Source organism: Miscanthus floridulus, chromosome 6 (genome assembly GCF_019320115.1).
Source record: "Miscanthus floridulus cultivar M001 chromosome 6, ASM1932011v1, whole genome shotgun sequence".
NCBI classification, from domain to species: Eukaryota; Viridiplantae; Streptophyta; class Magnoliopsida; order Poales; family Poaceae; genus Miscanthus; species Miscanthus floridulus.
Window position 1 is genome coordinate 138403920 of NC_089585.1, and position 17366 is coordinate 138421285.

General features: G+C 51.2%; 1 protein-coding gene, 1 non-coding gene and 1 pseudogene across 2 annotated transcripts; 2 read left to right on the forward strand and 1 right to left on the reverse strand.

Moving 5' to 3' along the window:
• Nucleotides 1-1127: 1127 nt before the first annotated feature.
• LOC136461337 (subtilisin-like protease SBT1.2) lies at nt 1128-10103 on the forward strand (annotated as a pseudogene).
• TRNAL-AAG (transfer RNA leucine (anticodon AAG)) lies at nt 3347-3427 on the reverse strand. Its single transcript has one exon. It is a non-coding gene; the product is annotated as a tRNA-Leu (tRNA).
• LOC136459843 (anther-specific protein RTS-like) lies at nt 3877-4584 on the forward strand. The gene has a single exon (XM_066459672.1). The coding sequence runs from the start codon at nt 3994-3996 to the stop codon at nt 4288-4290; it is 297 nt and encodes a 98-aa protein (XP_066315769.1). The 5' UTR covers nt 3877-3993; the 3' UTR covers nt 4291-4584.
• Nucleotides 10104-17366: the final 7263 nt, after the last annotated feature.

Here is a 17366-nt window from a genome sequence, read left to right on the forward strand (position 1 = left end):
GGCTGCTTTGATGGTCATGAGTGAGATCGTGGACCCTTCGCAGTGTGGGCTGCAGGCCCATCTGCAAAGCCCGTCCACCTGGCCTTTTTTTTATCGTCTACGCTATCAGGTCGTGTTTAATCTTTGGTTATTACTTCCTGGAGCGAAGCACTACGGAGTATACCACTGTCTGTGTCTCGATTTTTAACTACATCTGCGCCAGAAGACACCAGTGGGAACTGGGAAGGCATCACGAATGAAACACTGAGACCGCCACTTTCGTTTTCCGCCAAACCGCGACCTAAAACTTAAGGGAGAATTCCTTATTTGACACTGGGAAAATAAGTCGTTCCTTTCTTGGCCCTGAAATTTTCTTCGTTCTCTATTTGACACTCACTTCAACTTTCGTTCCTAATTTGACACTGCCGTCAAATCCGTTAGCTAACGGTGTTAACTGACCATTAAAAAGACGTTTTTGCCCCTAGAAAAAAAAGCGGCGAAGCAAATTTGAGAGGAAAAAAAAACCTGCGCCTTTTTTTTGTAGCTGGGCGCATGCATCAGAGGCGGGCGCAGGTTTTTTTTCCTCTCAAATTTGCTTCGCCGTTTTTTTTCTAGGGGCAAAAACGTCTTTTTAACGGCCAGTTAACACCGTTAGCTAACGGATTTGACGGCAGTGTCAAATTAGGAACGAAAGTTGAAGTGAATGTCAAATAGGGAACGAAGAAAATTTCAGGGCCAAGAAAGGAACGACTCATTTTCCCAGTGTCAAATAAGGAATTCTCTCAAAACTTAATTGTACTCGCACACGCCCCACCTCGATCATTCCGTGTCTTTATACGTACGTGATGCAACAACCAACAAGCCATCAATGGCCGTTGGCATCGGGAGGACCGCCGCGTTGCTCACGGTCGCCGTCGCCGTCATCCTCATCGCGCCCACGCAGGTGGCAACGGCGGCCTGCCGCGCGGGAGCTATTCGGTGAGAGACCATTATGGGAAGTGGGCTTCGACGGAATGCCATCCCGTAACGGGGCTTCGTCAGATGCCATTATCAAGTGCGACACAACTGCTAGAATGCCATCCGAGGGAATTTGGAGCCTTTTATTCCCTTTCTACCCCCTTCTCAGACCAGATCAGCTGGCAGCAGCAATGTATGTCACCAAGGTGTTACTAGTCTGCCACTCGTTCTGGCTGCTGCTCCTTCCGGTGGTCGTCCTCGGTGCCGCCGCGGAGACGATGCAGACCTACATCGTGCAGCTGCACCCGCACGACGAGGGCGACAGCGGCGTGGCCATGCTCTCCGCCTCCAAGTCCAAGGTCGACTGGCACCTCTCCTTCCTCGAGAGGTCCGTGGCGTGGGAGCAGGAGAAGCGCCCCTCCTCGCGCCTCCTCTACTCCTACCACACCGTGTTCGACGGCTTCGCGGCGCAGCTCGCGGACGGCGAGGCCGCGGCGCTGCGTGCGCTCCCGGGCGTCGCGTCGGTGCGCGCCGACCGACGGGTGGAGCTCCACACCACCTACTCGTACCGCTTCCTGGGGCTCAACTTCTGCCCCACCGGCGCGTGGGCGCGGTCCGGGTACGGCCGCGGCACCACGGCATCACGGGCCGCGCCGATAAAGGCGAGGCAGTAAAAGAAGCAGGCGGCGCAGCCATGGTGCTCGCCAACTCCGAGATAAACCGGTAGGAGGACTCCATCGACGTCCACGTCCTGCCAGCGACGCTCATCGGGTACCGGGAGGCCGTGGAGCTGAAGAAATACATCAGATCGACGCCGCGGCCAGTGGCGAGGATAGTCTTCGGCGGCACGCGGATCGGGCGCGCGCGCGCTCTGGCGGTGGTCGTGTTCTCCGCGCGTGGGCCGAGCCTGACGAACCCGTCGGTGCTAAAGCCCGACGTGGTCGCCCCCGGGGTGAACATCATCGCGGCGTGGCCCGGGAACCTGGGCCCGTCGGGGCTGGAGAGCGACGCCCGCTGGTCCAACTTCACCGTGCTCTCGGGGACGTCGATGGCGGCGCCTCACGTGAGCGGCATCGCGGCGCTGATCCGGTCCGTGCACCCGTCCTGAAGCCCGGCGATGGTCCGGTCCGCGATCATGACCACGGCCGAGATAACCGACCGGCAGGGGAAGGCGATCATGGACGGCGGAGGCGACGGCGGGCGCGCCGGCGTGTTTGCCATGGGCACGGGGCACGTGAGCCCGGCGCGTGCCGTCGACCCGGGCCTCGTATACGACATCCAGCCCGCCGACTACGTGACGCACCTGTGCACACTCGGATACACCCACCTGGAGATCTTCTAGATTACCCACAGCGGGGTCAACTGCAGCGGTGGCGCTCAGGAACGGCGCCAGGAACGGCGGTGCTGCGGCCACCACGCCTGGTGCTCCCAATCGCGACCATGAAAGGAAAAGAGAGAAGGGAGGGGTAGAAGGGAAATAAAAGGCTCCAAATTCCCTCGGATAGCATCGTAGCGGTTGTGTCGCACTTGATAATGGTATCCTGGCGAAGCCCCGTTGCGGGATGGCATTCCGTCGAAGCCCACTTCCCATAATGGTCTCTCACCAAATAGCCCGCCGTGCGGTGGTGGCCGCGGCGCCGAGCGCCGGGAGGCGGAGCCGGAGCTACAGTGCGTGCGCAGGTGCATGACGGAGATGCTGGCGTGCGCCAGCGGCACCAGCGGGGCGGAGGAGCGAGCGGGGCGCCGTGCGGCGGCGGAGGGTGCGGAGCTAGTACCTTGGCTGCATCCACGTCTGCTGATGACACCGTTGCTCTGCTATCCGTTTCTTTGGCCCTGTTTGGATACTCTAGCACAGCTAGAGGTTAGAGTTAGTTTCTAGCTCAGAACTAGCCCTGAACTAACTCTAGCCTAAGAGATGTTTGGATACAAGGGTTAAAATGATAATAAATGTGCTTTCCAAATCATTGGTGTGGGTGAAAGTAGAGAGAAAACAGTAGACCCTACCTCAAATAGCCCCAACTAGTCCAAATAATCACCTCTTTGGGGGGATAGTTTTTTAGGGTGGGCTAGTTGCAAATAACCCACTCTAGCCCTCCTGTTTGGCTACTTTAGAGCTAGTTGAGCTCTAACTAACCCAAACTAGCTCTAACCCATGAATCCAAACAGGGCCTTTCTCGTTTTTCTGTCGCTAAAAATTGCTAATCATGTCGCGCGACCTACTGTTGTACGTACTGGCCAGAATACAGATTTCTTATGAAGCCGATGTCTCCTGGGTAATTAAACGATGAAGAGCAAAAACAAAAGAAGTTTAAAAGTCGTCTGATACAAAAACCAAAATTGGGTAAAGAAATGATGAAGTTAAAAAAACAAGTCATCTGAAAAAAATATAAAAGAAAGTCTAAAAATAGAGTGTTGAGAGTGGGATTTGAACCCACGCCCTTTCGGACCAGAACCTTAATCTGGCGCCTTAGACCAACTCGGCCATCTCAACTTGATGGCCGAGGTTTACAAGTATCTTATATATCTTTTGGTGAACTCCTTTTTGCACAATATCGATTGCGGTAACTAGAAGCAGGTACACGGCGGCGACGCTGGTTGCGAGGTCAGGCCACTTCTGACTGTGATACACTGTCGAAACCCGATCGATCCAGGCAACACGGAACGAAGAAGTGGACACGGTGCGTGCAGGTCATCAGGTGCGTGTGTGATGAGCTCGCAGCAGCTGCTGCAGTAGGCCTGTTACTTTCTGTTCCGCTCACACAGATGTTGCTGCTTGCGGCAAGTGAGCACGACGTCCGTTTCACTCTTCACACATATCTCATGCACAGCTGGCATGCACGTTCCCCCCAGGCAACGCCAACTCGATCTGCTGGGCTAGCTAGGCTAGCTAGCTCCTCCTCGCCTCGCGTCGCATGTATATATATACAGATGCAAATCCGGCTCAATCCAACGCAACCCAGCTAGCATCGATCTATCGATACACCTGCACCTTCGTCTGCACTCTTCAGACTTCAGAGGTCGATCGACAGCTCCGAAGAAGGTACGCGTACGCGCATCATGAAGGCTGTCGCGGCGATGCTTCTGCTGCTGGCGCTCGTCCATCATGCAGCAGGAGGTCACCACCAAGCAGGCCACATCTGGCGCCACGGCGGCCACCACCGGTCGCCGTCCCCTCTGGCCGGGCTGACGCAGTGCGTCACCATCTGCGGGTCCGGGGTGACCTCCTGCATGCTGGACTGCTACCAGCCGCTGATCGACCTGGACCCCGTGGAGCTGCCCGTCTGCCTCCTCGAGTGCACCAACGACGCCATGGTCTGCGCCTCCGGCTGCCCCGTCACCGGGAACAACGTCTAGCTACCCAAGCGTTTTTTTTATAATTACATTATTAACCCCGCCATTTCACTAATAGCTACCGACCCAGCGCGCTACATATATACCATATGCAAAAGGATATGCATGATGATGACTATATATATGTCCTGTACTGTGCCGCACCTATCACCTATGAATGTTGTAAGTCGCGTGCAATATTCCACATTACTAGTCCCAATGGCTTGCGAAGACGTTCTCACTATGTTCGTGGAATATGTACTGTTTCACAGTTCTAGTACAACTTCATAATAAAGGTTACAGCTTGTTGTGCATGCATACAGTCATGGATGTCCTGATATGGTAATCTCTAAATGATGTCATATAGTTTACTCCAGTAACTTAACATCGAGGCCAACCAGATAGAGCATGACGAATTGACGATAAAATAATCTAACGAAGGTGGGTTTATAGGTGCGAGAAGTTATCAATCAAAGGGTAGTATGTTGCCGGAGAATCGGAGATATTAGCCATGACTGAATGACAGAAAAAAAAAAGATTGTGCATATTTTTGTTGCCCAAGATATTAAGTCATTTGAAAAAAAACTAATGAACCTATTTTATTTCTAAAGAAACTAATGAACCTAGTTAATTAGTCAACTGTAAATTACTAACGTTTAATAATAGAACAGATGATACAACACCATGTCATACAAATACTATAATTGGTCATAAAAGGACATCAAAACCCAGATAAAATTAAATGATTTTCTCTTATAATATCCTCAAATAGGGAGAATAATACAATAAAAAATAATGAACAAGACCTGCATCAAGATGGCAACAAAAAAAAATAGCTACTGAATCTGTAGCTACAACGTTAGAATAACTACTGAATCTGTAGCTTCAGCGTTAGAATTCCTTCGTTTGGTACTACATGAATTAGCTCAATATGAGTAAAGTTGAAGCAATACTTCGTTGCCGAGGTTCAGATACCCATTTGAATATTAAAAAATATATACAAATAGGCCAACAGTCCAGATGGCAATGGGTACGTACCCACTGGGTACAACTAACCCATACCCGTGCCCGCGAAGAAAAAATACGCCCGCTAAAAAACCCATGCCCGCTGACGGGTACATATTTTTGCCCATACCCGTGCCCGCGTGGGTAACGGGTACCCACGGGTTGCCCGTGCCCGAGAAGATGCAGGCCTCATGCCTCAACAGACAACAGACAACAGGCAAAGTCTTTCAGCGAACCATAGATGCACATTGATTATAAACAGCAACAGAAGTACCACCAAATAGTATCAAGACATTTGCACATGCATACAACATAATTCATGAAATTATAGTTCATTTCAATAGCCGAATATCACAGGAATTTCATAAAAGGTCCTAAGTGATCAGCAGGTTAAGACCATACAAAAGGCAGCACTCAGCAGGGCTGCATGGGACATTACAAGTTCATAGATATTCCCAAACCAAAAGGCAGCACTCAGCAGGGCTGCATGGACATTACAAGTTCATACAAGTTCACAATTAACAAACGTCAACCAACAGGAGGCACATGAAATCAATTGATCCTTGTTCAGACTTGTCACTTGTCCACAAAAGGTCATCGGTCACCAGTTAGCTCTTGCTTCAATCTAGGACAGCAATATCAAATAGAGAGCTCCTACAAAGACATAAATAACAACCTAGTTAGTAGTTACTCAATTATCTAATCAAAAGAAAAATACAATAATTATGTATGTGTTACACATTACCTGAAGGCCCTCCTGGATATCTTGGAGACAAGACCAAAAGGTAGCAGGCTGCTTGTTCTTCTCATCGACTACAGAAAATTGTTGATTAGTTTGTAACCAATAATGAGAATTTGCAGAAGTAAATTCAGCAAGCTAAATATATTGAAAGCACATGTTGAATATACCTTTATACTTGTTCCTAAGCCAATCCTGGGAGCACATGAGAGCCTCTATCATTTTAGTAGTGAGCCTACTGCGATGCTCACTAAGCACTCTACCACCAGTACTAAAAGCATATTCAGAAGCAACTGTGGTCACAGGGATAGCATATATATCCCTAGCAATTCTCCTCAGAGTCGGATATCTAGTTCCAGCAACCTTCCACCAGTCCAAGACATTGAAGTTCTTTGTGTGCATATTCACCATTTCTTCATCTAAGTAGCGATCAAGCTCAGACTTGAACCCCATGCTTGCTGGCCTCCTACTTGCAATGCGTGCACTAATGTCAAATAAAAAATCATCATTGCTGCTCAAAGGTGTTGCTGCTTCACTGCCCTCAACATCTTCACCCACATGATACTCACACATCAATTCAGCCAATAAGTTCTTAACCTGCATGACCCTTTCCTCACATGCACTACCTGTCTCACCAAGCAAGTCCTCATAACAAATCAGCAGCACAGCAGTCTTGAATCGAGGATCAAGAATGGTTGCAATACCCATTAGCCCTTGGATGTCAGACCAATACTTGTCAAACTTAGCTATCATGTTAGCCGACATGGCTTCTACTAATGGATTGCCACAATATGACCACTACCTAATTTGCTTTCTAATCTTTGCAACTCTAGTGAAGTAAATATTGGCAGTCACATAATCAGTTCCAGAAAATAAGACAGTGATATCATAGAACAACCTAAGCCTCTCCACAACATCCTCAGCAAATTTCCACTCTTCATCACTTGGCAAAGAAGTATATTGTCTGTCTACACGGCTTGCTCTAGTGAAAACAGCCTTATAGGGCAGCGCAGTAGACAACATGTTAAAAGTTGAGTTCCACCTAGTCCTACAATCAAGATGTATCTTGGTTCTCATATCAACTTTAACATACTTGGCTATCTCCTCAAACTTTTCTATCCTTTTGGGAGTGGCTGTCCAATAAGCTACACTATCACGAATGTTCTCAATTGCATCTTTCAGCACATCTAAACCATCTTTTACAATCAAATTCAGAATATGTGCAGAACAACGCATGTGCAACAATTTACCATCATTCAACAGTCTATGTTTTCCAAGATTCCTCACAAGGATAGGGATTACCACATCATTTGTGCTGCAATTGTCTAGAGTCACTACAGATATCTTCTCATCAAGATTCCATGCAACCATTGATTCATACAATTCTTCACCAATTACATCAGCAGTGTGAGGTGCAGGAACATAGATGAACCTACATGTTAACAACAAAAATAGATGATAAATACAAGGGCAAGAGAGCAGCAATAGGTTCATCTATGTTCTATGACAAGTGAACATAACTCATGATGATATTTCTAAGGGTCCATGACTCATCAATGAAGTGAGCAGTGATAGCCATGTAACCTCTCTTTTGATTGTCAGAGGTCCACAAGTCAGTAGTTACATCCACTCTGGATTCAATCCTAGCCATGTACTCAATGGCCTTTTTCCTCTCCACCTCACATTGAGCCACAATATCAGATCTAAAATAAATTACAACCAACATGGTCAGCCAACATTAAGTGAAATAAATTGCAGCTAACATGAACTAAAATAAATTGCAGCTAACCATATACCTTATTGTGTTCCTAGTACCCATTTTGAATAGGGGCTGAAGTGCACCTACAAATCTCCGGAAGCCAACATGATCAACCATGCTCAAAGGGTACTCATGCAGTACTATCATTGCACTAAGTTCCTTTCTAGCTACATCCTGATCAAATATGTAGTTCTCCACTGAAACTGTGCCAACATCTATTTTACCAAATCTCAAAGATGCTTGGGCCATCGTCTTCCCATTGAGCTTGAGCTTCCTTTGCACACAACCCTTCAAATGAACATGAAGGTGCTTAGTACCATTTGTACTTGTCGCAGAAAGTTGCTTGAAGCAATATATGCATTTTGCCCGGACTGTGCCATTGAACTTCACTCTCTTGAACTCTGTCCAAACAGCTGATGTGAGCTTCCTCTTAGAACCAGCTTCCACACCATCTTCCTCCTCTACTTCCATGTCATCATCATCTATATCAATTACCGGCATTACCGGCATTGACTCATTTTCTGATTCAAGTTGAGGGGATGCAGACAGAGGAAGTGACTCCGACGGTGCTTGTGAAGCTTGAGACAGTGGAGATTGACTGCCACTAGCAATAGACATTTTTTTGAAACTGTATGAAACATACATTCACATTATCAGATCGACGAAAATGCTAAGAAAACCATACATTCACATGATAAGCCCATATACATTCACATCAAAATACAGAGTGCTAAGAAAACTATGAAAGTGTGATTTTTATTCTACAAGAACCTAAAAATAATAATCCATTCTGTGCATAGGATGCAATAAATAGATCCTAGCTAAACAAACCTAAAACTAACTAGCCAAGTCTCTGAATGCTAATAAACGAATGTGCAGAACGAAAATATGATTCCTTACCCCAGCGGACGCACAGTATTGCGACCGACATCAGTTGTAGGAGGAGAAATAGGTGGTTTCCTCGCCGATCCAGCGACCGTAGGCTTGACAGGGCGCCGGTTCGCTGCTGTCGTCGGCTTGACAGGGCGTTGGTTCCCTGCTGCCGTTGTAGGCTTGACGAGGCGCTGATTTGGCACCGCCCGTTGTGGATCTGAGGGGTCGACGACGACAGCCTGCTGGGAATCAGAAGGCAGCAGAAGAGGAAGGGGTGCAGGAGCACCCGGCGGAGATGTAGTCGGTCCTTTGCCGACGTCCTTGTTCGTGACGGTGCTCTCGACCTCCGGATCCGCAGACGCCGGAGGGTCAGCGACGGCGTCCCTTCAGGACGACGGTAGGAGGGGTTAGTAGGTGCTAGAGCTGTAGAGTAGCTGCAAGTCTGCGATAAGGTTACGAAGAAAAGGAAGAAGCATCACCGGCCATCGTCGTTGGCGCCGCCGGTGGTCACCGCCATGGCCTACTTGCAGCTACTCTACAGGCTCCTTGACCAGCAGAGGCACGGAGCTTGGGGGAGGCAGTGTCGGCGTCAAGCTAGGGATTGGAGTTGGGGATGTCGCGATTTTGCTTGGGGATGGGGATGGCTGGAGGGGAGGGAGTGGCGATGGAGGTTGGAGGAAGCCGCTTGGCCCCTGGCGGAGCGCTCGCTCCGCTCCGTCGCTCGGCCTCGGCTGCGTGCGGTGTGCCTGCGTGCATCGCGGTCTGGAGTCGCGGGCTCGCGGGTCATGCTTGTGCGGTGGCGGCCACCTGGTGGAGTGCGGTAGTGGGAAAAGGGAAGGAGTGGGGTGATCTAGGGTTCCAAATTTCCAATCCTATTTATACTTCTTGTTATTGGGCTGGGCTGAATCGTATTACTTGGGCTACATTACACATTAGAGCCGGGTAAAATAAACCCATGGGTTTGCGGGTATGGGTACACTAGGAACGTACCCGTACCCGCAAACCCGATGGGTATGACTTAGTTCCCATTAACAAACCCATGGGCATGAACATTGACCCATGCCCGTGCCCTAATGGGGTAAAAACCCATCGGGTTTCGGGTCACGGGTACCCATTAACATTTTGAGCCAACAGCAATAGTAAAAACACGGCAAAATAATCTTGACAATAATGCATTTATCTAAACTTAAAGATGATAATATACTTTTCCCCCAATTTGATTTAGGGCAAAACTAACAGACCTATAATTTGTAACTCAGGTATCATTTATTAGTTTATAAAGCTGTTTTCGCCCTAAGTGAAATTGCTGTACATATAGCTAAGAACGGGGCTAGGTTCTCCCTCTCCTTCCATTACCCTCCAGCTAAGATTGTGCATATTTTTGTTGCCCAAGATATTAAGTCAGTTGAAAAACTAATGAACCTAGTTTTTTTAATGAAGAAAAAAAATAGAGAAGTTTGATTTAGGACAAAACTAAACAGACCTATAATTGGAACTCAGGGAGTATTAGTTAAAGCTGCTTTTTCCCCTGAGGTGAAACTACTGTACATATAGCTAAGAACAGGGGCTAGATTCTCCCTCTTGTTCCACCACATTATCCTCCAGCTTTACAGAAGGTCTCGGGGTGATGCTTTTGCAAGGCCTCTGAGATTTCCGATCATGTGGCTGGAATGGAACACCACGCCCGATTGGATGGAGCTTCCTCACCTGAATCTCCACCTGCTGGGTGGTGGCAGCGAGGGGAGGCCTCCCATTCTCAGGGAGGGAGACGACACCCTCGACATCGATGGCGAACCCCTGGCTCAGGGTGGCGGCGAAGCGCACCATCCGTGTGGTCACCACCCCGTCGTGGGAGCCGGCGGCGTCGACCACGCATCGCACCATGCTGGAGGAGTTGAGCATCACCACGATGGCCCTGGTCCTGCTCAGCAGCCGGACCGACCACGGCGTGCCGAAGACGTGCACATAGACGCCCGCTGCCGTCTCGCCGAGATCGTCGATGCGCGTCCATGGTCCCCCGCGAAACATCTCATAGGGGACGACGCCGTAGGCAGACGCGTAAGGGTCCTGTCGGTGTTTTTGACCACCGACAGTAAATTTGTATTTACGCGTCAGGCTCGGATGGTGTACTCAGAGGATATAAGGGTTTATACTGGTTCGGGTGGAACGTCCCTACGTCCAGTTTGCGCTGCTCGTGTTACCGGCACTTGGTTTGCAATAGGGGTTATAAACAGGCGAGAGAGAAAAAGGATTCTAAGTCTCTGGTGAAAGAAGTGAACGGGTGCTGAGAGCTCGATCGCTGCTCGGCCCTGTGCTCGTGTCGTGCTCTTATGTTTTTATATCGTGGTTCGGTCTCGTGCGGATCTAGATCCTCTTTCATGGGGCGTCCTGCTTCCCCTTTTATAGGCAAAGGGAAAGCGCGGGTTACAGCGGAGGAAAAGGAGAAGAACGAGAGAGAAGAAGACTTTCAGGATCGTCGGGTCCTTCTCCTTCATGAGGGTCCCATCGATCATGTAGATGTCAACAGGGACGGCTCTATGTCGTGGCCCTGTTTGTCACTGGCGCCATGCGCAGGCGTCATCTGCCGATCATGGCGTTCCATTCCGTCCTAGCGGACGTCGTGGTGAACTAACGCGCCTGTCGGCGTTCGTACAAGGGTTAGGCAGAACAGCATCAGCACGCTCGACACTGTTTCTTGATGTGAATCCTTAGGTATGGCCCATCATGACCACGGGTTACATCGAGGCGTGCCAGTCTCTTCCCTGGTGTTAGAGTTTTGACCCAAACCCATACGCTTGGACCTGTAGTGGTTGGTGGCGGTATGGGTCCCCGTCAGACGAGACGGAACCCACATCCTTAGGGTCGGGTGAGATGGAGCCCGCACCCAAGGGGTCGGACGAGATGGAGCCTGCAGCCTTAGGCGAGACCCTCGCGGCCTCGAGGTCGGGTGAGACGGAGCCCGTAGCCTTGGGGTCGGGCGAGACTTTTTAATACGTCTTACCCATCCGGGAAAGTCAGCGTGGGTGCTAACTTCCTTGCTTTGGGTATCCCTAATATCGATACTCGATAGGTTCACTGCCTTTTTGGCCCTCCTCCTGCTCCTAGTATACTTCTTGGTGCCGGTGACGCCGACGACTGAGGCTAGCGACATTTGTAGTAGGTTCTTGGCTAGGGACCTTTGAGAATTGAGCAGTCGATCCTGATGATCCGTGTGCCGCTTCGAGCCCTCGACTGACATCTCCAGCCTCCAGGAGATCCAAAATCGAGATTTATAGCGAAAAGATTCCAACCTCCAAGTTGGAGTTGAATTGGCATCTTATTCAGAGTTGAATTGGAGCTTTTTTTGTGTGTGCCACAGTAGCGGTCGTAAGGTGAAAAAAGAAATTGAGTTTTTAGCCCCCTGAAACACTCGTGTTACAATCTTGGTGTCGGTGCGAAAAGTGACCAATTAGTAAATATTTATAGTTTTGCCGTGTGTTGTGATCGGATGTGGCCTAGCACTCAATGACACAGGGTTTATACTGGTTCAAGCAACGTGCTCTACGCCCAGTTCTAGTCGGTCGGTGACTTTATTCCTGAGTCCAGGTGCTCAAAGTTTGCTGTGGGGTTACAAATGAGTGGGAATAAGAAGGGGGTGTTAAAGGTCCGGTCGGGCTTTGGACTGAAAGACCAAGAGTGACGGGAGCTCCTATGTGCGCTAAGTATTGGAACGTATGCTCTGTGTAGCTTTAGAGTTCTAGAGCCGTGGAGCTGTTCGAGTGCTCAGAATATCTAAAGCTAGCAGAGAGAGAGTCGAAATGACCGTCCTCCGTTGGGAGAGAGCGCATCCCCTTTTATAGGTGAAGGGGATGGCCTTACAAGTGAGAGAGAGAGTGTGTGTGCTCGTGTTTTACTAAGTCTTGTTGCCCACGCTATCAGGTATAAGATGGTCGTCGGTGCCTATAATACTGTTTATGTCAGACGTGTGTGGCAGGCTTTACCGTGTTCGCCTGGTATGGCAAATGAGGGCGTCCACAACACTATAAGACAAATGTCGGCACCCACAATACTGTTTGGGTTCTGACATGCCTGGAAGGTTGCAAAGCACCCTTCTAGCATGGCCTGGCGGTACTGTCCTACAGGTGTGCAGGGTACGGTCCTCGATATTACGGTTGACTTGAGCACCTTGCCTTATCTGCTCCGCCTGATTCTTGGGTCCTCACCGAGTGGGTGTCTCCGGTCGGTTGTTCCTAGTCGGCTCCAACCACGCCGGTCGAAGAAAAGCTGTAAGCAAAGGTTTGGTGTATTCTCGGTCAGAAAAGCGGGTCAGAGTCGGAAGTGAGTGTTGTCTCCTCCTTGGCCAGGCCTTCCGGTCGGAGACTAGATCGCTCTTTCGGCCTATCGTTAGGTATCTTTGCCAGCCCAAGAGTCGCACGTTTGTTGTAATGCCATCTGCTAGGTTGAGCTTTTGCTGGGAAGCGAGCCCATCGGGGACCCTGGGTTTATGAACCCGACAGGAGCCCCCGAGCCCTTTTGGGACTTCTGCGAGTCATCAAGGCGCTGTTTATACTCGTTGTCCGAGAGCAATGGATGGGTGTAAGATCATGAGTCGTCGTTGGGCGCAATGGAGCACAGACCCATGTGTCGGGCATGGCCGAGGGGTCAGGCGCGATGGAGCACGGACCCAGGCATTGGACCGACGAACCAGCATGTTGATCAGCGGTCGTACAGGGTGTAGGCAGCATAGTGACCATGCGTCCATCACTGTAGGTCGATGTGAGTCCCCTAGAATGTCATGTCACAGAGACGACTCATGCTGAGACATGACCGCTCCCTGTACGATGCTAGAAGTTTGACCTAGGGTTGTACTTTCTGGCCCGTAGTGGTTGGCAGCGACGCGAGCTTCCGTTAGGGACCGTGTCTGATGGATCAGGTGAAGTGGTGCCAGCCATTAGATGTTGGGTGAGGCGGAGCCAGCCCCCAAATGTCGGCCGAGGTGGAGCCTACCCTCGGGGGTCAGCCGAAGCGGAGCCAGTCCTCGAGGGTCGGACGAGGCGAAGCCAACCTTCGGGGGTCAACCAAGGCGGGGCTAACCCTCAGGGGTCGGACATGGTGGAGCCCAGCAAGGGGCGTGACTTTGGTGGTCCTAGAGATCGCCTAGGGGATTTTTTGACTTGCCAGTGGGTGCACACGAGCGCACCCAGTGGGTGTAGCCCCCGAGCCCCCGGGCGATTCAGGTAGAATCGCCTGGGGGATTTTTTGACTTATCATCTGGCGCGGCCGGGGGGTCGGGCGCGACGGAGCGCGGACCCAAGTGCCGGGCATGGCTGAGGGGTTGGTCTAGTTTCATGCGTTACTCCATCCACGATTTCCGCAACCAGAGGGGCTGAGCTAACATCACTTGCCTCGATGGCTCGAGTGATGCGCTCGGTGAGCTCTCTAACGGGTATGTCCGAGTGGAATCCGGGTCCGTCGTTCGTAACAGGGTCGACATAGCCCTCATGTGGCATTCCACTGCTGCTTAACCCGCCTCCCGGTAGATGCCTGAGTCATTCAGGAGACTGACTCAGGTGGCCCGCTAGCCTCCCCTCGATGGAGATTCTATGGGCATGACTCGAGGTTAGGATCAAACGAGAAGGTCGAGATGACCCTATCTGCTTCTGAGCAGATCGGGAGAGGGATGCTAGGGCTCATCTGTGTTTTCTTCCCTGGCTCTATTTGATGTGAGGTGGCCTCGAGCCCTTCACGGGCCAGCCTTCAAACCCCGGTCGATCATCGCTCATGTCGAATGAGGCGACTACCGCTTTGTGATGCAATATGAAGCGTTGTGATGCATCAATTGCATATGCAATGCTTTGGATGTATGGGATGAATGAATGATTGTATGGATGAATGTGTGAATTCATGTATGAGAAAGGATGAATTTATGATTATGCATTAGAAAATAAAATAAAGTAAGAAGGTTTGGTAAAGTTACCTTGATGACTCGAGTGATGGGTTTAAGGAGCTCTTTATCGGATATGTCCGAATGGGATCCATGCCCGTCATTCATGATGGAGTCGGTCATAGCCTGCATGGGGCATCCCATTGCTCCTTACCTATCTCTCAGCAGTCGCCTAAGCCATCCGATCAACTCAGGTAGCCCGTTGGTCTTTCCTTGATAGAGATCCTATTGGTAGGCCCTTCTAAACCCTACCTAGGAAGGCGAAGGGTTGTTTGCATGCAGTTGCGCCTTGTTTCCTATGCTCGGGCTGTGGTAGTGGTAGGCCCTACCTAGGCCACATCCCGTTTTAACCAAGCGATGTTTTGTTGGGCAGGGCGCGTCCCATCAGTCAGGACACGTCCCACCGTATACCTATCCGCATTAAATAAGGGGAAGGGAGAGGGTTTTCTTCCCATTCCTTCGCCTTTCTCCAACTACTGCCTCTCCTCGGTCTTCCTTTTTGCTAAGCCCATTTGTGTGCCATGGCAGTTTCTAGGAGAGAGAGGGTAAGACGAGGGAGAGGAGAACTCACAGATTCGTTCATGAATCCGAAGCGCGATGTTGAACTAGAGGCCATCCAATGTAGACGAGGAGGTGCTGGCCGCCTTCGCCAAGAAGGGGCTACTCCCATCGAAGGAGGTGGTGCATTGGAGGGCTCCTACGCTAGGGGAAGCTGTTTCACGACCACAGGCCAATGAGGTTGTCTCCTTCCTCGCCTTCCACAAGCGTGGGCTTGGATATCTCGCGCACTAGTTCTTGCGCGTGCTCCTCAACGAGTGGGGCCTAGAGCTGCAGCACCTCAAACCAACCGGGGTGCTGCACATCGCTGGTTTGTCACCGTCTATGAGGCCTTCCTCGGGATGGAGCCGCACATGGACCTCTTTCGGTGGATCTTCACCGGGCGAGCCTTGTCTGAGGGGAAGCCACCTAGAACCACATCGGTTGGGGTCTTCACGTTGTAGAAGAAGTTGAGGCCATCAGGCTCTTACCCCATGTACTCCCCCTGTGACTCCAATCGGGGGTGGCATGGCGAGTGGTTCTACATCAGGAACCCAACGGAGGCGTCATTCCCGCCGTTCACCGAAAGAAGGCCAGAGAGGCGGGAAAGTTGGTCGTGGGGTCCCTCTAGTCGGCAGAACAAGCTGGAGGTCATCGAGGTGGAGCTTCAGAAGCTGGTGCAGCATGGCCTCGATGGGTTGTGGGTCTTCCACACCTTCTTTCACCATCGAGTCACCCCGTTGGTGGAGAGAAGGAGGCCGATGTGGGCGTACTCTGGCCCAACGGATCTCGACCATGTGTCGCCGGAGGAGTTGCCGAAGGACGAAGTCTAGAGTTGACTCGACCAAGTGCTGCAACTAAGGGATAAAGATTCCCTTGAAGGAACACCCGGACCTCTTCACGTCGTGAAGCTGTCCAATCTGGTATGCTCTCCTCTTGTTATTCCGTGACCTTTTTCCTCTTGCTTTCCTTTATTTTGATTTTGAGTTGTCTGTTTCATAGGGACTCACGGGTTACAGATCCTGGCCACATCTTCCGAGGGGGCAGAGGGCGCAGCTCAGCAAGCTGCTCTAAAGGAGGCAGTGCTTGCCAAAAAGAAGAAGGGAGCTAAGAAGGCCTAGAGGAGGTTCAAGAAGGAGAAGGAGATCGGTCGGTGGGTCTGGGCAGGTGAAAGTAGGAGCGACATGGAGGTGGAGCTCAAGTTGGAGGAGCCCATGGAGATGGGTGGCGACAAGAGTACCCCCAAGGATGAAGGAGACAGAGGCATCATCGTGGCATCAGTGGAGCGTCGTGAGCCTACGACCACATCCATCGGCGGTGGGCGAGATACAGAGAAGCGCGACGACATTCCCGAGTCAAGGAAGCGCGCCACGAGCAAAGACACCATCGTCGAGCGAGAGGCAAAGCGGGCACGGTCGCCGCGCCCTTTGGAGGCGTCATTGGCTCCACACCCCCTTGCTCCGAGCGTGGCGGGGCATGCCGACCAATCGGAGGAGCGTGCTCGTACCCCCACATCTTTGGGGTCGGCGCGTGTGTGTGACCCACAATGGGGAGATGCCCCATCAATTGCTCCGGTGGGTGCGCCACGAGCAGCGGTCGTGGCCATTTTGGGCCGATCTAGAATTGGTCGGGTTGGCTTCTCCCTCGGTCGATATGAGGGGACGCGGGTCACGACCCGTGAGCGGTCCTCGTCTAGTGGGCTTGTTGCCAGCGGGTTAGGGCTTTAGGGCTCTGCCGCTTTTGTCTAGGTACATATTTATATTTTTTCGATCTCACAAGTGAGTTTTTTAAGCGTGACTGACCTACACTTATCTGACAGCGGCCAGGGACTGGCGGGACTAGGCATCGCCCCACCTCCCGTACGAGAGGAGTGGAGACCCAGACTATAACATGTTGTGACGAGCAGTGGGGAAAGCAGATTGGTGGCGGTGTGACCTTCCCTCCTAGGGGTTGCATCTTCCCGGACGGTCGTGAGCACAGCGGTAGCGGTAGTGGCGGCGATGGCAGTGATCCCCATGGTAACGGTGAAGGTTGGGTCAAAGGTGACCCTTGCGATCCCTCCCCCCAACAACTGTGGTGGAAGAGAGGAGGGAAACTGGGCTCCCTGCCTCGCCTGGTGGAGGAACACACGGCTCGCCCTCCTGGTTAGAGTTGGAGGGGTCGGGAGGAGACGCGGCCAGGACGGAGGTAGAACATCTACCGGCGAGCCATGGAGTCTAGATAGTGGAGATCCCCTGCTCCGGCGAGGCAGGCACTGGGGTGGA